The sequence below is a fragment of the Gopherus evgoodei genome, chromosome 1, assembly GCF_007399415.2.
Source record: "Gopherus evgoodei ecotype Sinaloan lineage chromosome 1, rGopEvg1_v1.p, whole genome shotgun sequence".
In the NCBI taxonomy this organism is placed as follows: domain Eukaryota; kingdom Metazoa; phylum Chordata; order Testudines; family Testudinidae; genus Gopherus; species Gopherus evgoodei.
In genome coordinates, this window is record NC_044322.1 from 191,265,520 (window position 1) to 191,287,755 (window position 22,236).

A 22,236-nucleotide genomic window follows, 5' to 3' on the forward strand; every position below is an offset into this window, starting at 1 on the left:
GGCTGAGTCTACATTATAAATTTACATTGGTAGAACTACTAGTATGTGCTCAGAGGTGTGAAAAATCTACACCCCAAGTGATGCAGTTATACTGACCTAACCCCTGGTGTAGAAAATGCTGTGCAGATGGGAGAAGCTTTCCCACTGACATAGATATCGCCTCGAGGAGGTAGATTAACTACACCGATGAAACAAGCTCTCCCGTCAGCACAGTAGCACCTTCACTGAAATACTACAGTAGTGCAGCTGCACTGTTGCAGTGCTGTAAGTGCAGACCTGTCTTAAGTGTGTGAAATTTAAGACCTAACCTAATGTGTCTGTAAAATGTGATTACATTGGAAAGTCAGTGAAATAATTCCATGTGGTGGGAAACAAGAGTTTTATGCAGTAATACTGTATGTGTTTACTATTTGGGGCCCTATTTTATGAGTTCTCCCATTCCATTTCCTTTTAGAATAACTTAAAAAGACAAGATTGTGACAAGAACACACAGGATAGAAGCAAACTATTTTTTCAGATTGTTTTGCTCCTATTCTATTGATCCAGGAATACAGTGGGTTTGCAGGGTAACTGGCTTTTAACATAATTGAGGAGGAATGCAAAGGCAAAAAACAAATCTGAGTTTCTCACCTTTGTACCAGTCCCAAACCAGTGGAGATTATACCACATAAAACATCAATCCTTTTTTATAATAAGAGATTTTTGTTAAGCTTAGCAACCATTAACCTACTTTACACTCCTCCTTCTGCAGTTAAATGTAGTGTTATTAGCAGTTGTATTTTACACATATCACTACCTTTTCCTCCTTCAACTCTGCATTTAACAGTGCAAAAAGTCTCTGACGATTGCTCTTAATTGCAATGAAATTATCAACAATTTCAAACACATGGAAAAATCAAATGGTACCTTAACCTGAGACTCTTACCAGCTCACCATCTTCACATACCTTCCATGGTGTAGCTCTTGTATGGTTTTCTCAACTATAAAACCTTGTTTTAAAAGTAACTAATAACCATGCTCCATATCGCTATTTTTTCCTCTTGCCTTTCCCTTTCCCACTCACTTCTTTCTGGACAAGGGGACCAAAACCCCTCTAGGGATAATTGCCTCTGTGAATCAGTCAGCTGGGGTGCAGGAGGAATAATGTAGCCTATGTCCATTGTCCCTCACATATGCACTGACTAAGCTCATGAATTCCACTTTCTTTGGCTCAAAGCCTGGAAACTTGAGTCTCTTCCAAAACTGAGGCCTCCCACTGAGTGCAAAATTAACTTTAGACTATAGGACAGTATGCTTTGATTTTCTAGTGTTTTGCAAAACATTGCTTCCAGAAAGTAGTGGTTAATAAAACGGGACCTTTAATACATGGGTAGATATACCAATGACCAATATGGGGGTATCTAGTTCTGAAAACAAAACCAGCAATAATGCTGATGAGGATTATGCACTCTAGTAATTCTCTTGCTATTGCTTATCAACATATCCTCCCATTTAATGATAAATAACCCCAAAATTAATCTTCAGCAGCAGATTAGAATTAAGTGAAATTCATGCTAGTATTTCTCATGGGAAAGGAAGCTCAATAATGCAGGGCTGGGTATCATTAAGCTCTTGATTTGTTCTATGATTTCTGTCATGTCTAGGTTGGAAGCTATAGTCATAATTTAAATGAATATTATGAGTGGACCTACCTCAAATGCACTCAGACATCTATACTCTAGACCAGGAAATGCAAACAGGCATATTCCCACCATCCCTTCCCCCAAGTCCCCTCGTTTTCCCAGTCACTTTTGTCTCTCTTCACTGTCCTTTTCTATTTGTCTTTTCCCCTTTAATGTTGTCTGTTTCTAGCTCCCAAGTGCCTTCTAATTACTCCACTCACTACACTGTACAAAACGATTTTGATAAAATGCCTGCAATCAGGAGCACTTTTCCAATCTAATGACATTTAGTGAGAGTCAGTTCTATTGGTCAATACTTAGGGAGGAAGCTAGTACTGTGGGAAGCAGGAGAAATTATTTTAAACTTGTATAATAAAGGAAGAGTACTACAAAATACCAGGAAGTAGTATGGCTACTTCCTGAATACGGCCTTGGCTACAAGAGAAAGTTGCACTATTATAACTGCAATCTGTTTTTACAATGATTTTGTTAAATCAGTGCAAACCTCAGTGCCATCATTTATTTGGTTTAGCTTAAACTTACTGCTAATTAACTTAATCTAAAATGAAAAGTCTGGTTTAAACTGAAATAAGAGTGTCCACACAGGGATTTGCAGCACTTTAACTAATCTGATTTAAAACTCACATCTTCAGTTAAAACAGTGCAATTTTCAAATGTGGACAATGTAAATTAAAACCAATATGGTGTGTAAGTCATAGATCACACACCAGGCAGCAAACTAATTTTCAAAACATGCAAGAAGAGAAAAATGTATGCAAATAGAATTGCACAGCAGTCCTCATTAGTTGTGAAGAAAATATGAATGAAAATATCAACTTTCAAATACGAATGAAGCATACATCCACACTAGTGCTAGAACACTAAAAGAGGAAGTGAAGCATGCGCAGTGGGGGAGGGGCACGTTTCCCAGATAAGGTCCTGTAAGAGACCATAGGTACACATTCAGGGGATGCAGCCTGCACCATTGTAGCTACATTTCTATTTTTAGCATGCTATCTCACAACTAGCATGGGCATGTCATCTGGATTGGAATTTTCAGCTTCCAGCTTTAGTCTGCAGACAGATGGCTCCCGCATCCCCGCTACCAGTGCTCAGAGTTTGCACAAACTGCTGCAGTGTTAAAAGTAACCTGTTTTTTCTGCTTTCACCTTTGTTTTTTATAATCCTGTGGGCATCAGGCAAACAGACAAAAATCAAATAATATTCATTCTGTTTCTTGGAGAGATAAGGGATGACAACAGTGTACGAAGACCTAGGAAATCAGAAGCTAAACCTACCAAAGACACTTACCTTGCAGTAGCTAGAAAGCAGGAGATCGGGTAGAGGAGTGGATATGTATCATGTCACCGCAGCACTCAGGAGGCTGGAGGAGGGGGAAAGTAGCAGAAAGAGAGAGAGAAAGAGAAAAAAAGAAAGGATGGCTTCTCTCATGCTGCTCCTGGACAAGGGCCTACTTCCCACTATCATGTTTTTGGTATTGTCTGTGGCCTGTATCTTTATTCCACTGGATATTAGTGTCTGGTTACATTTCCAAGATTCACATGCGAGAGGGCAGGAGTGAGTGGGCAGGAGAGATTGAGACGTAAAATTAGAAAAGAGAAGTAGAGGAGAATATGCATAGAGATTCTGGTAGGAAGAAATGGGGATGGTAGGGACAGGGAAGGAGGCAGAGAACACATTGCTGGGAAAGCGAAAGAGGTAATGGTAGGGTGAGGAATGCGGGAGGAATAGAAGGAAAAATAGGAACCACTGAAGAAATGCAGGAAAAGATACACAGGATCTATTATAGAAGAGAAAAAGTGAAATGGAGCCAGGACAGGAGTAGACCTGTTATTCCCATTATCTTTTTAGACCAGGTCTTTCGGGCAGGGATTGGAATCCATCATATTTCCACAGCACCTGGCATAATGGAGCCCAACCTGCCTGAGCCCTTAGGGGCCACCACACTACAAGTGGTAAAAAATTAAAAAATAAAGAATAGCAGCTGCAGCAAGAGAGTGGTGTAGTAAGTAGGCCGGTTAAACAGTATTTGGGGAATATTCAATATTTGATACATTTGTTTGAGGGATAGTCATATACTATGAGGTGAATATATTACTCAGCAAATAATATACTCAGCAGATACACTTCAAGGGCTCACTGAATAGCAGGGAAAACAAGTTAAATTCTAAAAAAGGTAAAAGGTGCACAGTGCACTAAGCAGACTGTAAGCTTTTCAGGGCATGGGCTGCATCTTCTGTCTTGAAAGAGCCTTGCATTTTTTGTGCTCTACCACAATAAACCACCTGAGTAAAAGTTGGTTGACCGTGTTACAATTAAATACAACTCAGGCTAAAGAGTATACAACTGTTACTTGTTTAAATTGCAGACGGTAAAGCCTTGTGATGGTGGCAATACTAGACTGGCAGTTGCCTCAGCCTCACTCTAGTAGGTTTCAAGAATTTTTTTTTTTTTTTGAGCTCTGATTACCACACATTCTCAGTCTCTACACCATAGGGGCATTTGCACAGATGCCAAATCCTCAGCACTTGTAGTTAGAAGACTACCTGTCAAAGCTACAGATAAATGACAACAAGAGTAATATCCCAGAAGTGATTCAATATGGAATAAATTCTTTTAAGCGGGTATCAAAAAGGTTATTAAGAAAAATCCCAATTTCACAAGTGGAATTGAATATACTTAAAGCAAAAGTCCAAAAAATAATGAATTAAAAAAAAAAAAAGTTAAGTCCCCCCTTTCATTCTTAAATCCCAATGAGTTATTTTCCCCTCACTTTGCCAACAAAAATACAGTTGCAAGAGAACTGCTACAGATACCTCAATCAGCATATCCTAATCAAAATTTCAGATAAATGTGCAGAGGGCTACAAAAAGATGTTTCAAGTCCTAGGGTTAAGATAAAAAACAGGGTCCTTCTCTGTCGCTGATTTCATATGCTAGATAGTAACCAGAAGCTAGTGCATTTGTTTCACACATATACCCCCTCCCCATATATTGTACACGCATGCGCATACCCTGCAGTCAATCACAGATGATGTTACCCAGATAGCACAATCTATCCCATTGCAAGGGACATAATACAGATTTTGTAATACAGAATGGAGACAACATCCACTATAGTAGAACCTCAGAATTACGAATACCTCGGGAGTGGAGGTTGTTCATAACTCTGAACAAAATGTTATGGTTGTTCTTTCAAAAGTTTACAACTGCACATTGACTTAATACAGCTTTGAAACTTTACTGTGCGGAAGAAAAATGCTGCTTTCCCTTTCTTTTATAGTAGTTTACATTTAACACAGTACGGTACTGTATTTGCTTTTTTGGGGGGGGTCTTTGCTGCTGCCTGATCGTGTACTTCCGGTTCCAAATGAAGTATATGGTTGACTGGTCGGTTTGCAATTCTGGTGTTTGTAACTCTGAGGTTCTACTTTACTTTATTTTCTAGCTGCTAAATGCAGAGGGGAAACAAAAAGTACAGAAGTTATTATAGGAAATAACAAGGCAGATGACTATGGAAAAAAATTTAAAATCCAGGATCCTCATTTCAAAAAAAAAAAAAAAAAAAAGAACACATATGTACAGGAAAAATATTAAAATTAATATGCTACATAAAAAGGCCACACAAAATTCTCATAGGTATTGCCTAAGTAAGACTATGGAAGGAAATAAATTCATTCCTCCCTTCTTCCACACCCATGAAACGCTGACTGTGTTTCAGGACTATCTGATCCCTCTAGCCCTTACCCTACTGTTCTAATACTTCGGGAAAATGTCCCCTCCTACGCTGGGACATATGTTTGAACTCACCATTTAGGCACATGTTCGAACCCATTGATTAGGCAGAACTGGTTAAATAGGTCTGCCTTAAGCAAAGGAATGTGAATTTACACCAATTTACATACAGGTTTTAAACAGGATCCTCAGATAGGAGGGGGAAGAAGTCAGAAGGCAAGGAAAATCTGCATTTCAGCGAACAGAGATGAGAAAAAACAGCAAGCAGCCTGTTTCTCCACCAGATTCCTTGTCTCTTGTCCTCACAGCAGGAATGAACTTTATCTAAGGAGTTACACACAGGAAAATACATTTCAAAGGGTGACTGAACTATAAAAGCAAGCGACAAAAACACCTCAAGTTCTCTCTCCCTATCCGTCTCCCTCTCTTCTCCTAAGAGAACAAAACAAACGTTAGACTTTGGGAGCAGATCCTGATCTGAGAATTTGGTCTGCAATGTTACTGTGAACCTGTGGTAAGAACTTTATCTTGACCAAGTCTAGTCTGTTAAGTTTAGAAAATGTTTTATTTTTATTTCTCTTATAACTATTTGACTTTAATGCCTTATACTTGTACACACACAAAAACTCTCTCTTTGTAGTTAAATAAACTTGTTTTATTCTTTAATTACAACTAATCCAGTGTTGTGAAGTGTTTGGGTAATTAAATTTAAAGTAGAAGACTTGTATTTTGATTCCTTTAGAGGAGCATCTTACCAAATATATCTGGACTATCCAGGAATGGGCTAGCCAGTGCAGAATGCATATTTTTGTGGGAAAATCCAGGACTGGGAGTGTGTTGGGGTCACCCTGCAAGTAGTAACCAATGCTGCTGGAAGCTAGAGTGTGACTGATGTGTGGCTGGCAGGCTGCAGCTATACAGACACGCAGGGTGTGACCTGCATGTTGTTTGTGAGCAGCCCAGATGGGAGCTACAGCAGCAAAACATTGTGAGGCACCCAAGGTTGCATGGCATGTGGTGACAGCCCCTCACTGGTCTGGATTGCACCCCAGACTATCATAGGTCTGCAGATATGGGACATCTACCAAAAACATACAGCAGAGCTAGTCACTGCAGCCATTAGACATTTTTAATATTAAATTTAAGTATTAAAATTTTAGAACTTACATTAGTGCACCAGCAGCTTGCTCCTGTCCTCTCTGTAAATCCTGAGAGCCAACCTCCCTGATATTAACCAAGGCAGGCTCTTCTTTAGGCACTGCTACCTCTTCTGTTCCAGCAGTGGAAATGACAAATATTTCAGTTTTCCGATGCTTTGTGATCCCATCTTCCTGAAGGACAGTTGGGTTCTGCAAATCCTTTCCAGGTCTGTTGTGTCCATCTCGGAGGGCAGACTGTTTAGATTCTCCCAAAGAAGATTTTGATCCAATATTAAATAAGCTTCCAAGGAACTGGAAAAAGCCTTCTTTGGGTTGTCTGTCACGATCTGCTGTTTTGCGGCCAGGAGCCAAACTGGGAAGGCTATTAGCCTTTTTTAATTCTTCCGTGATAATAGAGTTGCTTAGATCTTCCATGGAGTGGTTCTTCTCTGCATTTTGAGAAATCTTTAAAAAAAAATATCATGAACAATAATGTTGAAACAGAACCAATACAATGATTTTCAGACTCTACTCCAGAGGTGGGCAATCTACGGCCCGCGGGCCACATCCGGCCCATGGGACTGTCTTGCCCAGCCCAGGAGGCTAGCCCCAGCCCCTCCCTTGCTGTTTCCCCTCCCCTGCAGCTTCAGCTCGCTCGCTCTGTTGCTGGCGCAATGCTCTGGATGGTGGGGCTGTGAGCTCCTGGGGCAGCGCAGCTGCAGAGCCTGGCCTGATCCAGTGCTCTGTGCTGCGCAGTGGCAGCAGCAGCATGGCCCAGCTCCAGCTGGGCAGTGCGGCTGTTGCATCACCAGCGCTCCAGGCAGCACAGTAAGGAGGCAGGGAGCAGGTGGGGATGGATAGAGGGCAGGGGAATTCAGGACGTGGGCAGGAGTGAGGATAGGGGTCAGGGCAGTTGGGGGGGCAGGAGTCCATGGGGGGGGCAGTCAGGAAGAAGCGGGGGGTTGGATGGGGTGGCAGAAGGAAGTTGGGGGACAGGGAGAAGGGGTGGTTGGATGTGGCAGGGGTCCCGGGGGGCTGTCAGGAATATGAGAAGGGATTGGGTGAGGCAGTAGGGGTCCGGGAGTGGTCAGGCGACAGGGAGCGGACGTGTGTGGTTGGGGCAGGGGTCCCAGTGCAGCCACCAGGGAATGGGGGGGGGAGGAGGAGGAGTTTGGATGGGGCAGGAGTCCCGGAGGCGGGGCAGATAGGAGGTAGGAGGTCGGGCCACGACCCCTCCCCCTAACCAGCCCTCCATACAATTTATTAAACTCGATGCAGCCCTCAGGCCAAAAGGTTTGCCCGCCCTTGCTCTACTCCAAAAACCTTAAACTGTCTCTAAGCATTATATTACTTCTGGCTGCTCTGCTATTTACGAAACCATTCTTAAGAGCTTTGTCCAATCTCCTTTACTCTGTTCTGCTATTTAAGATACCTCTACTTTCTGTGGCAGAAACTGGCCCCATTACCAAGGACTTGCAATTTAAAAAAGTACTTTTGATTTTAACAGATGTCTTGAAAGGCTACTTTTATGAAAAACAGGCATGGGCTTTGAGGCTCACAGGACAATGGTTGTGGAGGTAAAGCACTGTATGATGGAAACAGAACAAAAATAATTTGAGCTGGCAAAAAAAAGATGAAACATGGAACAGTTTTTCATAGAATGGTATTGCAAGCAAGCAGGAAATATTTATTAGCTAAGGCTGTGAAGTGGTTTGGGATACAGGATCCAGTTCTTTCATCCTTAGTGTATGTGAGTAGACTTCACTCACGTGCAAGTAGTCCCAGTGCAGTCAGTGTGACTACTCACATGAGGGAGGGTTGCGGAATCATGCCTTAAAGATGGGCTTTATTAAAAAAATAATTAATTACTTATGCACACACATTACATAAGGGAAACATGCATATTTGCCTTTTAAATGGGCAGATCGATTCATGTCCTTTATCTGAAGTTACCAATTCTTCCCATTAAGCAATTTTTTATCACTCATTTCTGTAAAGGAGGATCTCTGACCACTGTTTTGAGCAAGGAGAGGGGATTCCTCAAACTGAGAGAGATCGAATTAGGCTCTTGTCCTTCATCAGCTTAAAAATGACAGTGGATTACTTCTGCAGAAAACACACAGTCTCAGGCCTAGTCTACACTACGTGTTTAAACCGATTTTAGCAGCGTTAAACCGATTTAACGCTGTACCCGTCCACACTACAAGGCCCTTTATATTGACATAAAGGGCTCTTTATATCGGTTTCTGTACTCCTCCCCGACGAGAGGAGTAGCGCTAAAATCGGTATTACCATATCGGATTAGGGTTAGTGTGGCCGCAAATCGATGGTATTGGCCTCCGGGCGGTATCCCACAGTGCACCACTGTGACCGCTCTGGGCAGTAGTCTGAACTCGGATGCACTGGCCAGGTATACAGGAAAAGCCCCGCAAACTTTTGAATTTCATTTCCTGTTTGGCCAGCATGGAGCTGTGATTAGCACAGGTGACCACACAGAGCTCATCAGCACAGGTAGCAATGCAGTCGGAGAATCGAAAAAGAGCTCCAGCATGGACCGCACGGGAGGTACTGGATCTGATCGCTATATGGGGAGAGGATTCAGTGCTAACAGAACTCCGTTCCAAAAGACGAAATGAAAAAATATTTGAAAAAATTTCCAAGGCCATGATGGCCAAAGGCCACACCAGGGACTCAGTGCAGTGCAGAGTGAAAGTTAAGGAGCTCAGACAAGCCTACCAGAAAACCAAAGCAGCAAATGGAAGGTGCGAGTCAGGGCCGAAAACATGCCGCTTCTACGCTGAGCTGCATGCAATTTTAGGGGGCTGTGCCACCACTACGCCACTCCTGTCCGTGGATTGAGGTGGGGGTTATAATCTCAACCATGGCTGAGGATTCTGCGGAGGGGGAAGATGAGGAGGAGGAAGAGAAGGACGACGACCTTGCAGCGAGCACACAGCACTCCATTAGCCCCAACAGCCAGGAGCTTTTTGTGACCCAGACGGAATTACCCTCCCAGCCCTCCCAAGCAACCATCCCACACAATGAAGCCATGGAAGGGACCTCTGGTGAGTGTACCTTTGTAAATATAAAACATGGTTTAAAAGCAAGCGTTTTTTAATGATTGATTTGCCATGAGGGCTTGGGATGCATTTGCAGCCAGTAAAGTTACTGGAAAAGTTTGTTAACATGTCTGGGGATGGAGCGGAAATCCTCCAGGGACATCTCCATGAAGCACTCCTGGAGGTACTCCAAAAGGCTTTGCAGAAGGTTTCTGCGCAAGGCAGCCTTGTTCCATCCACCATGGTAGGACACTTTACCACGCCATGCATGTAGCAACTAATCGGGTATCACTGCATGACAAAGCATAGCTGCGTATGGTCCCGGTGATTGCTGGCATTCAAGAAACATCCGTTCTTTTATCTTGCTCTGTTATTCTAAGCAGAGTGATATCGTTCATGGTAACCTGGTTGAAATTCAGGAATTTAATTAAGGGGGGACAGAGATGGCCATTTTCCTACTGGGCTGCTGCTTAAAAGAAATCCTTCCTTGCACGCAGCCAAGCGGGGGGAGGGGAGGAAGGATAGCGCTAAGCTTTTTTGTGTTTGGCTAGCAGGAATCGTCCCAGCTACCAGCCACGCGGTGGAGGGGGGGAAAAGGGGGGTGATTAGCAGTGATCTTCCATGATACCAGCCAAGCAGTGGGGGGAGGGGTAAAGCAAATCATCCTAGAGAATTGGATAGGGGGGTTGGCTTCTGCTGCTGCATGTTAACAGGAAGAAGCATCAGAGGGCACTGTGTATATGAAGGCTGGAGAAGCCGAAAGACAATGGCTTACCATGGCCGCATGCAAGCTGAATTCTGATGCCCGGACCTGCGTCTGTGAGATCTGTAACACCAGTGCCGCAGGCACTCAATATTAAGATGCAAAATGCGACCTTGTAGTGAAATCACATGTGCTATGTAAGGTGAATAGTGTTGTTCACTGTGAAAGAGTATAACCATTGTTCTGTAAAATGTATCTTTTTAAATACTTCTCTCCCTTTTTTCCCTCCCTCATGCAGCTGCACATTTTTCAAGCCTCCCTACTCCATCCCGAAGGCTCTCTCGGATAAGGCGGAGGAAAAAGAAGACGCGAGACGAAATGTTCTCGGAAATCACGGAAGTAACCCGCAATGAAAGAGCTCATCTGAATGACTGGAAGGACGTGGTAGCAAAGTACAGGAAAGATGCCAGTGAACGTGAGGACAGGAGGGATGAACGTGAGGATAGGAGAGACGCTCGAGATGAGAAGTGGCGGCAGGAAGATCAGAAGTGTAGGCAGGAAGACCAGCGGTGGCGGGATGCAACCCTGGAGCTGCTGCGTGATCAAACTGATATCCTCTGACATCTGGTTGATCTTCAGGAAGTGCAGCGGGGTCACAGAGTGCCGCTGCAGCCCCTGTGTAACCACCCTCACCACGTTCCATATCTTCCTCACCCAGACGTGTAAGAACGCATGGGGGAAGGCTTCGTGCACCAGCCCACTCCACCCTCGTGGACAGTCCAACCAGAAGGCTGTCATTACATTGAAATGCATTTAATGGCCTTTTCCTTCCCTCCTATGCTCCTCCCAAACCACACCCGGGATACCTTGTCAGTCAGTTCTCAGCCTCTTTTTATAATTACTTTTTAATAATGAATACATGGTTTTTAAACGATAGTGACTTTATTTCCTTAAGCAAGCTGTAATCGAAGGGGGAGGGTGGGTTGCTTACAGGCAAGGAGTCAATAAAGGGGGGGTGTTCATGAAGGGGAAACACGCATAGCAGTCACACCGTACCCTGGCCCATGATGAAACTCGTTTTCAAAGCTTCTCTGATGTGCACCACTTCCTGGTGTGCTCTTCTAATTGCCCCAGTGTCTGGCTGCGCATAATCAGCAGCCAGGTGATTTGCCTCAGCCTCCCACCCCGCCATGAAGGTCTCCCCCTTACTCTCACAGAGATTGTGGAGCACACAGCAAGCAGCAATAACAAAGGGGACACTGGTTTGGCTGAGGTCTGAGCGAGTGAGTAATGTGCGCCAGCGTGCCTTTAAACGGCCAAATGCACATTCTACCACCATTCTGCACTTGCTCAGCCTGTAATTGAACAGCTCCTGATCACTGTCCAGGCTGCCTGTGTATGGCTTCATGAGCCATGGCATCAAGGGGTAGGCTGGGTCACCCAGGATAACGACAGGCATTTCAACATCCCCAACTGTTATTTTCTGGTCTGGGAAGTAATTCCCTTGCTGCAGCAGTTTAAACAGAGCAGTGCTTCTGAAGACGTGAGCATCGTGAACCCTTCCTGGCCATCCCACGTGGATGTTGGTGAAACGTCCCTTGTGATCCACCAGTGCTTGCAGCACCATTGAAAAGTACCCCTTGCGGTTTATGTACTGGGTGCCCTGGTGCTCTGGTGCCAAGATAGGGATATGGGTTCCATCTATCGACCCACCACAGCTAGGGAATCCCATTGCAGCAAAGCCATCCACTATGACCTGCATGTTTCCCAGGGTCACAACCTTTCGTAGCAGCAACTTAATGATTCCTTTGGCTACTTGCATCACAGCAGCCCCCACAGTAGATTTGCCCACTCCAAATTGATTCCCGACTGACCGGTAGCTGTCTGGCGTTGCAAGCTTCCAGAGGGCTATTGCCACTCGCTTCTCCACTGTGAGGGCTGCTCTCATCTTGGTATTATGGTGTTTCAGGGCAGAGGAAAGCAAGTCACAAAGTTCCATGAAAGTGCCCTTATGCATGCGAAAGTTTCGCAGCCACTGGGAATCGTCCCACACCTGCAAAACTATGCGGTCCCACCAGTCTGTGCTTGTTTCCCGGGCCCAAAATCGGCGTTCAATGGCTAGAACCTGCCCCATTACCAGCAGGATCTCCAAAGTGCAGGGGCCCGTGGTTTGAGATAATTCTGTGTCCATGTCCTCATCACTCTCGTCGCCGCGCTGCCGTAGCCGCCGCCTCCTCCTCGCCTGGCTTTGCAGGTCCCGGTTCAGCATAGACTGCACGAGAATGCGCGAGGTGTTTACAACGTCCACTATTGCGGTATTGATCTGAGCAGGGTCCATGCTTGCTGTGCTATGGCGTTTGCACAGTTCACCCAGGAAAAAAGGCGCGAAATGGTTGTCTGCTGCTTTCACGAAGGGAGGGGTGAGGCTGTACCCAGAACCACCCGCGACAATGATTTTTGCCCCATCAGGCACTGGGCTCTCAACCCATAATTCCAAGGGGCGGGGGAGACTGCGGGAACTATGGGATAGCTGCGGGATAGCTACCCACAGTGCATTGCTCCAGAAATCGACGCTAGCCTCGGACCATGGACGTACACCGTCGAATTAATGTGCTTAGTGTGGCCGCGTGTACTCGACTTTATACAATCTGTTTTATAAAACCGGTTTATGTAAAATCAGAATAATCCCGTAGTGTAGATGTACCCTCAGAGACCAAGAGCCCATACCAGCTTGCAAGCAAAATACCTTTTTACATTTCTTTCCTTGGGGAGGTACCAGTAGGCTCTGTCTCTCTCAAACTAATATGTTCAGGTATGAAAATACCCACGCCCTCCTTAGCTGTAATTCATAAGAACTTATTCTGATCAAAAGGACAGGGAACGAAGAATTTGAATAAATATAAATCTGTGCAGGATCTTTATAATCAGCAATACCTCTGGATAAGAGTAAGCAACTCTATTGTGTAACAGTTAACACTCACTTATACTATGCATGCAGTAGGTCAGTATTTTCATTAACTCCTTTGTGCTGTTTTTATTTGAGGACACATCTCTTTTAGATAATTGAGATGGGCATACTGAGTGCTATGCTAGTTATTTTAAGTAGATAGAATAAGAGTTTTGTCCGGTAAAACTACCCAATGCTTGACAAGCCTGGGTGATGAAAAGCAGTATTTTAATGAAGTGCTTCCTTTTAGACATGGGGACCAGCGATAATTTTGATGAGGCAGGCAACATGTTACTTAAGAGTTTTTCTTATAGTTAAATACATTGATCTTTGACCTCCAATTAAATATTTTACTATTTATTTTTTTCCTTCAAAGAGTGGAGTATTTTTACTCTGCTATTTCATAAGCCTAGTTATTAACGTGTTTAGTTCTGTGGCATAATTCCCTTTCTTCAGGCTATGGTATTGAAAAAAGGAGAAACAATGCAAATGAACATCAACTAAAGTAAAGTAGAACCTTAACTAATTTACACTTCAATAATCTCCATACCATGTATACAAAAAAGGCCTTTTCCCTTCACTCTTCAGCAAAGATTAATGACAGAGTCAGTGCTAAAGAAAGGTATTTTGCTTTTACAAAAAGGTTTCCGAAAACATTTACCAGTGTGCCAGATACTGGCATCGTAATGAAATTTAATAAAAGTTTAAATTAAATGTAGTGTACCAAACCACACGGCACATGCAGAATAATTATGAATCATGTAAAATGAAACTATATTCCTTGCTCAGTTAATCAACAAGGACCATCTATAAGCAGGATTTTCTACTGTATTGATGGTTTTGTGCCACACTCATCATCATGGGCTCATCAGTTACTCATCCATCCACAAATACATCAATCCCCCCATCCCCAATATTCAATGGTCACTCCCCTAGGCCTTAATACACCCTTTCAACATCACTAAGATTAACCCTTTCACAAAAGCCTGGTAAAAGAAAGGCCTTGCAAAGTGCTCTTACACAGCTCTGTCTCTCTCAGATCAAGAAGGGGGAAATACAAGCAGCATAGTTGAAGGCCCCTTCCTGAATCCCATCTGCTTCCCAGACCTTTTTCTGACCAACTGAAGTATCACAAGGGGATGTGATGATGTCTGTTTTAGCCAACATGCCGTTGATTGCTATACTGGTCAACAGCATCCACTAGAAGTGTCCCTGGAAGTGAATTAGAAATCAGCATAGCTCTCTGAATGCAGCAGTGAAGTTATCTCTGCACATGGCACTTCCAAGCAAGCAGGCTGCCATATTCTGCATTAGTCAAACTTTACAAGCAGCATGCAGATGAAGCCCAAGGGAGAGCACATTACTAAATTCCCATCTAGCAGGAACTAAGTACTCTATGTAAGAATTTTTTGCTTGGTTTACTTACTGATTGACAACATTTTATTAATTCACAACAGATTTCTTCTACTTTCAATTTTTGCAAAAAAAAATTAATTTTAAAGAGGAAGATGTGTTTTCAGGAGCCAGGCACCACAGTGGGTTAGCTAGTGAATTAATCTTGCATTTCTGGGGACCAGAAGTCCAGTCCTGCATACTCTCCACACACGAAACTCCTACTTTGGCAGCTCTGTGCACAGAAAGCCTGTAAGCTTGTGCCCTTCCGTTTTAATCATGATTCATGGCCCATTGCAAAGTTGTTTGGTAGTCCCTGCTTGTACAAACACTGAATCACTTACACAACTCAGGGTAATTGGGGGGTTCCATGTGAAAGTAGACTTTTAAGTCTTTAACAGTAGGGAGCGTTGCAGGCAGGTGTGCCTATGCTGATACAGCAAAACTCCTGAGAAACATTTAAATTGCAGCAAGTCAACGTGTATTATTTCAATGCACATATTAAGTCTGACAACAGAAGCTCTGCAAAGCTATCATTTCCCAACACACAAGTGTATCAATCCTCTTCTTCATATTTCAAATATTCTCCCCCTTGCCTCACACTTGTCTGTGCTCTAAGAAGGTATTTTTGTTAATTATTTTCTTTATCTTTTGCAATACGGTAGCCCCTTGAGCCTCCAATATAAATCACAATCCCACTGTGCTAGGCATTGTACAAGCAACACTGCTCCTGTTCTGTCTTTTAAATTTATATATTGTGGCACTGGAGTATCCAAATTAATGAGGCAAGACTGCACTGTCTTTATATCCAATAAGCCTTTGTTGTTGCTGGAACACTCATGCACAACTTCCCATCTCTTTGAGAGCACAACAGAGGCAGCACTGCCCTCCCTGACTTTCACTTTCCAGTCCCCCTGCCTCTAAGCTCATTTCATTTGCAACCCAGCTAGTGGAGAAAGGTAATCCAAGAATATAACATAAGACAAATAACTTGACTCAAACCAAGATTAAGGACATTTCATTAATGGCTAAGGGGCTAATCCAACACACACAATTGGACAGTGTTCACTGCTACCATAAATAGTCCCACTGAAGTGCCGAATCAAGTCCCAAGGATACAGTAATACCCTAAAGACAGACTGTTTGGCTATAAGGATTACTTATCATTAAATATAAAGAGCAGCTATTTGTGACCATTGGTTGTTGATTTCTCTCAGTAACTGAGTGGGCAGCAGTTCAAGTTGCCAGAGGCGCTAATTTAGCAGGGTTTGTGTGTCAATCTGCCAAGAGTACAATCTCTTCCATTATCCCAACAAGTGAATGAAATGAAAATATTAAAAGCATTAAAACACAGATTTCCATGAACAAAAGACATAGCTTCCAGCCATAACAGTGAGACACTTCAGACTAGACTAACTTCCTCCCTAAATGAGCACTGATTATGAAGCGTAAATTCTAGACAGTACCATGACAATCCATTGTTAACTATCTGTTTTATTATACTGGACTTTGTGGAGGGAGCACACCGTGCAAGCATATTCATATATTTTAATTTTATTACTATTATACCTCAGCAAATTATCACTTAAAATTAGGGCTGTCAAGCTATTAAAATAAATTAATCGTGCTGTTAAACAATAATAGAATACCATTTAAACAGTTTGGGATATTTTCTACATTTTCAAATATATTGATTTCAATTACAACAGAGAATACAAAATGTACAATGCTCACTATACAAATACGTGCACTGTAAAAAAATAAAAGTAACAGTATTTTTCAATTCACCTAATACAAGTACTGTAGTGCAATCTTATCATGGAAGTTGAACTTACAAATGTAAAATTTTGTACAAAAAATAACTGTATTCAAAAATAAAACAATGTAAAACTTTAGAGTCTATAAGCCCACTCGGTCCTACTACTTTTTCAACCAATCGCTCAGACAAACAAGTTTGTTTACATTTATGGGAGATAATGCTGCCCACTTCTTGGTTACAATATCACCTAAAAGTGAGAACAGGCCTTTGCATGGTATTATTGTAACCGACATTGCAAGATATTTATGTGCCAGATGCGCTAAAGATTCATATGTCCTTCATGCTTCAACCATCATTCCAGAGGCCATGCATCCATGTTGATAAGTGGTTCTGCTCGATAACCATCCAAAGCAGTGCAGACCAACGCATGTTCATTTTCATCATCTAAGTCAAATGCCACCAGCAGAAGGTTGATTTTCCTTTTTGGTGGTTCGGGTTCTGTAGTTTTCACATTGGAGCGTTGCTCTTTTAAAACTTCTAAAAGCTCTACACCTCATCCCTCTCAGATTCTGGAAGGCACTTCAGATTCTTAAACCTTGGGTCAAGTGCTGTAGCTATCTTTAGAAATCTCAAATTGGTACCTTCTTTGCATTTTATCAAATCTAATGTGAAAACAAACAACAACATGTGCTGAGTCCTCATCCAAGACTGCTATAACATGAAATATATGGCAGAATGTGGGTAAATCAGAGCAGGAGACATACAATTCTCCCCCCTGCTACCACCAAGGAGTTCAGCCACATATTTAATTAATGCATTATTTTTTTAAATGAGCATCATCAGCATGGAAGCATGTCCTCTGGAATAGTGGGCAAAGCATGAAGGGACATACAAATGTTTAGCATATCTGGCATGTAAATACCTTGCAATGATGGCCACAAAAGTGCCATGTGAATCCCTGCTCTCACTTTCAGGTGATATTGTAAACAACAAGCGGGCAGCATTATCGCCCGTAAATGTAAACAAACTTTTTTGTCTTCGCAATTGGCTGAAAAAGAAGTAGGATTGAGTGGACTTCTATGCTCTGAAGTTTTACATTTTTTGTTTCTGAGTGCAGTTATGTAACCAAAAAAAAAATCTACATTTGTAAGTTGCATTTTCACCATAAAGTACTCGTATGAGGTGAATTGAAAAATACTATTTATTTTGTTTATTATTTTTACAGTGCAAATATTTGTAATAAAAAACAACACTATAAAGTGAGCCCTCTCTACTGTAACTATTATAACTGAAATTAATATATTTGAAGATGTAGAAAAAAATCCAAAAATATTTAATACATTTCAATTGGTATTCTATTGTTAACAGTGTGATTAAAACGGTGATTGAGATTAAATTTTAATTGTGATTAATATTAGAGTTAATCCCCTGAGTTAATTGTGATTAATCAACAGCCCCGCTTAAAATGTATCATTTTGTGGTTGAGATACAGTGTGATGTAATGGTAAGAGGAGAGGACTGGGAGTCAAGACTTCTGGGTTCTCACCAACTCATCTCATGACCTTGGACAAGTCACTTAACCTTGCAGTGTCTCAGTTTACCTATGCGAAATGCACAGCATTCTTACCTACCTCACAGTATTGCTCTACACTTTATTCATTAGTATAAGTAGAGTGTTTTGAGATCCTTGTATGAAAGGCACCACAAATCTACAAAGTAGCATGATTAGGGACTATTGCCCCAACCAGTGTGACCTTGTGAGATGCCATGTCAAGACATAAAGATCAGAGTTAAGGCTTTAACTAATTTCACTTTATTTTACAAGTTTTCCATGAGTATCCAATTTTAGCTTAATTTTATGTGCTGCAGTTGTTCAAACACGGTACATTAAACAAAATTCAACAAGAAATAGTTGGAAGACCTACATATTCCCACAGAGAATAGCTATGGCAAAACTACTGTCAGCATATTTTCTCTCATCAGTGAAGAAAGAGCGTTGCCCCTTTTGATACTGTCTTCCATTTGCTTTGCACTGTGTGGCTACACTGCAACACATGGATCTCACATATGAAGCAGGCTTCTGTTTGTCAGACAGTGTGAAAGAAAAAATTAGGTATTCTTGAGCAACTGACATAATTAACTACTGCAGTCTCTATATTTCCAGGACATACCAGGAAGAGGTGGAATTATGAGATGAGGAAAGGCATAAGATTCAAAATTTTTTTTTGGTATTCTGTTTCAATTTTTCCTAACAATAAAGGCAATTAGACAATAAATATTAACTGAGGAAGTGCTGCACTTCACTAATTATATTCAAGACAAAGATGGATTTAGCATTTAGGAATAGTTTTTTGGTGATGGGGGCTAAAAGAGAGGTGAGAGGAGATAATAAAACAAGAAGTCTCTGCCAGCCCTAAAATCTATAATTACTTTTAAAATAATCAAAAACACAAGATAATCAAGACACACCACAGAAAAAAATGCATTAAAAGCTAAACAAAGAATGAGAATCCAGTATCTTAAGAGTGAAATTAATCTTGTAAAGATATTTTGTGAAAGAAAATAACTGGCTCATGCACCTTTTAGGGCTTTTTATTCTGCATAAAGAAGACTTAATATGGCTTGATGTTTAAAAAATAGCCAAAAAACAGAAAACTTTTTTCTGCTTTTCATTATATTAACAATTCTCATCTTGTTTGCCCAGGAAGACACTTATGCCTGGAAAACTAATGAAATGATAACATTGCTTTAGTTAAAATGAAAGTTCCGCAACGGGAAAGGATTTTTAGTCAGACTTTAAATTTTTCCATTTGCTTTTAACAAGTACTTAATTTTAAGGTTAGTCAACATTTTGGACACAAGATGGTCCATAATAAAAATTCAATACCCTTGTCTTGTCGATTAAAGTGCTATGAGTTCACAATAAGCAGTTGCTAACACATTCAGAAGGTATCCCATCAAAATTACGGAACACCAGATGATGTTACTGAGATCAAAAAACAAGCAGGGAAAAAAGTGTTTTTTGTTTTTTTAAATAAAAAGACAGCAAAAAAGGCCCCATATAAAACACAACATTCTTTATAAGTCACCTTTAAGGGAAAACCTGAAAGCAATAAAAGCTTCTAGAAAGATAAACTGAAGTTTTAAAATAAAGTTCCATTGACATTTGGATGGTTATTTCAAGTTTCTTGTTCCTGATTTTTGTCTGGCACTACAGTAAATCTCTCTGATTGCAGATCTAGAGTTAGTATTCATTTCTCTTCTTTACAGATGGATCTACTGTAGTAATTAAGAAGACATGAATTAATAAACTCGCTTATTCTCTTTCATCTCTAAATCCTGACAATATAACTGTTGTTTCTTTTTTCAATGAACGTGTTTTGAGGTGCATTTTTTGGTAGCCCATTACCATATAACTGATGATTCCTTTGACTTTTTAAAACTAATTATTCAGTAAGAGTGAAATTCATCTTTTCCTTTCACAAAGACTGAGCAATCAGGCTGCATATAATAAGTGAAGTGGGAAGGTATGATGTTCACCCCCACATACATTCTACCTGCAGACTATGTAAGTGAAGATATTGTGTTTAATCCACCCCCACAGGGGTCTTCTGGTACCAACTTGTTCTAAGTTCTACCCAATGTTCCTCATGCCACCTCTGGAGAGGGAGCTTGTGGCCCAAGCTTCTCCTTCCTGAAGGGCCTCATAAGACACGCCCTCTGCATCTGGGTGAACGTCACCATTACAGAATTAGAGATTTTAGGAAGGATCCTCCTGAATAGCCTTACTGCTGCAATGTTGCCAACTCTCATGATTTTATTGCAAATCTCATAGTTTGACATTTATTTTAAAGTCCTAGTTTCTGGAATCATGTCATAATGTGAGAATCTCAGCTTAAAAAAAGTTTCTAGACCTCATGGATGAAGAGAAAAGATTGAAAACATGAACCCTAAAAGCTCAAAGCCAAAAGGCAAATAAATGCCTGCCACATATTTTTTTTTAAATCTCAAGATTTTTAAGGCAGTCTCATGATTTTTGAACACTCACATTTGGCAGTACTGCTCCAGCCCCCTGTTCTCCCAAAAGTGAAGTAGTTCCTCTCTCCGGCTTCACTAATTAAGTCTCATAAACATGTATCCAGCAAAAGTCTACACTCCAGCTAAGAAATGTTACCTTGTGTTAACACATTCAAAGCCAACATAAATTAGAACTTTACTTTAAAAAAGCATGTAGTAAGCTTGCGAAGATATTGGTCCCAATCTTGATGTGACACATTTTACAGGGATGGAATTTACACAGATGAAAATGAGATGAGATTCATTAGGTGTAGTTAATCTGTGAAGGCAACAAAAATGTACAGCTGTCTTCATAAGTCAGAATTTAAGAGTTGTACGGTCATGCTCCTTGACATTGAGTTCTACCATTATGGCAAAAGCACAAATAGGGCCATATTTATGTTACCTTTAAATAATACAACATTTAATGTTTAAAAGTAGAGCTACAAACCTTTCTAAAAGTGTACATGCAGTTTCTCCATCAAAACTGTACCACCAAGTCATTTTCAGGCCTAGTACAAGTATTTCACAGTACAAGTATTTGTGGAGCAGCTGGTGGTAGAGCTGAAGTTAAGTAGATCTGCATTTCAACTATAAATCACTGTTTTAAGAGGTTTACAGAAAAGCTGTCAAAAAAAATCTCACCTACATTTTAAGATGAAACAAAAAAAATTAATATCTGTTCCAGGAAAAAAAAGAAGTGGCCCATTTTAACTAATAATAAATAATGACAACAACAAAATTAATAGGTTTGGGACACTGATTTTGCACTCCTGAAATGCAGAGACCAAAAATGCCCAAGCACTGTATACCTCTATGGAGCTATATGTTTATTAATAATAATGGCATTGAAAAGCTGTTTTTCTAAATGGAACTTTTATTCAGAAAGAACCATGTTTACAGCCCTGGCTGTAACACAATCTGCAAATAAGTCATGTCAATTAGCAATGTACCTTCTGGTAGTGAATTAAAGGGTGAGGTCAATGCATATAACAAATAAAAATTCAAAAACGTTTCCTGGATATTGACCAAACAAAGGCTGACTAACCTACTTTCCCACGTAAATAGCTAAAAGAATGATTTTAGAATTTCAGAAGATCACCACATTCATGTATTACATACACTTCACCCTTTGGGCTGGAAATTTCATCAAAGTCAGAAAAACATTTAGTATGTGTGAAAATGTAGAATTGACAGCACTGGAAACTGAAAATCTCAAGACAGCCACACAGAAGTACAACAGTTGTACAAGTTTTTCACCTCACTTCAGCCAGTTCATCAACTCTGATTTGTAGGAATAACCTCTACTTTGGAGGGAAAGGGACTTCTAATCTCCAGGCTATTATATCCTTCTCCTCTCTGCTTAGACCATTAATAAGTGTACAAAAACACCACCACCACATGGACATGTGTCCACCAGGAATCTGACAGATGACCAACTGATTTTATACAGGCTCATAAATACTCATCAGATGGTAATGAGTGTTATCCACAACTAACCTCAACTGGATCTGAACCAGTCACAGATTCATATCCCACTTTTAGTTCGATGGCCACCCTCCACCCATATGTGCATGGGTGTATGTATACAACCCACCTAGAAACCTCAACTATTTGTGAAAGGGCAGCTGTATAAGGACTATTCAGAAGAATTAAAAAAAAAAAAAATCTAGTGATCTAATCCAATAAAACTGGAATATCTTTCTTGCAACACCAACCATTATCCATGACTCAAATTGCTGAACCATTGAGTCTCTCAACAATT

General features: G+C 41.2%; 1 protein-coding gene across 4 annotated transcripts in view; it reads right to left on the reverse strand.

Moving 5' to 3' along the window:
* Positions 1 to 22,236, reverse strand: part of CRYBG3 (crystallin beta-gamma domain containing 3) — a 142,598-nt gene that overhangs the window by 85,475 nt on the left and 34,887 nt on the right. For all 4 annotated transcript variants that reach the window (XM_030581399.1, XM_030581408.1, XM_030581426.1 and 1 more), the window contains one exon: positions 6,584 to 7,020. In XM_030581399.1, coding sequence (XP_030437259.1) covers positions 6,584 to 7,020 — 437 coding nt within the window. The remainder of the gene's footprint in view (positions 1 to 6,583; positions 7,021 to 22,236) is intronic.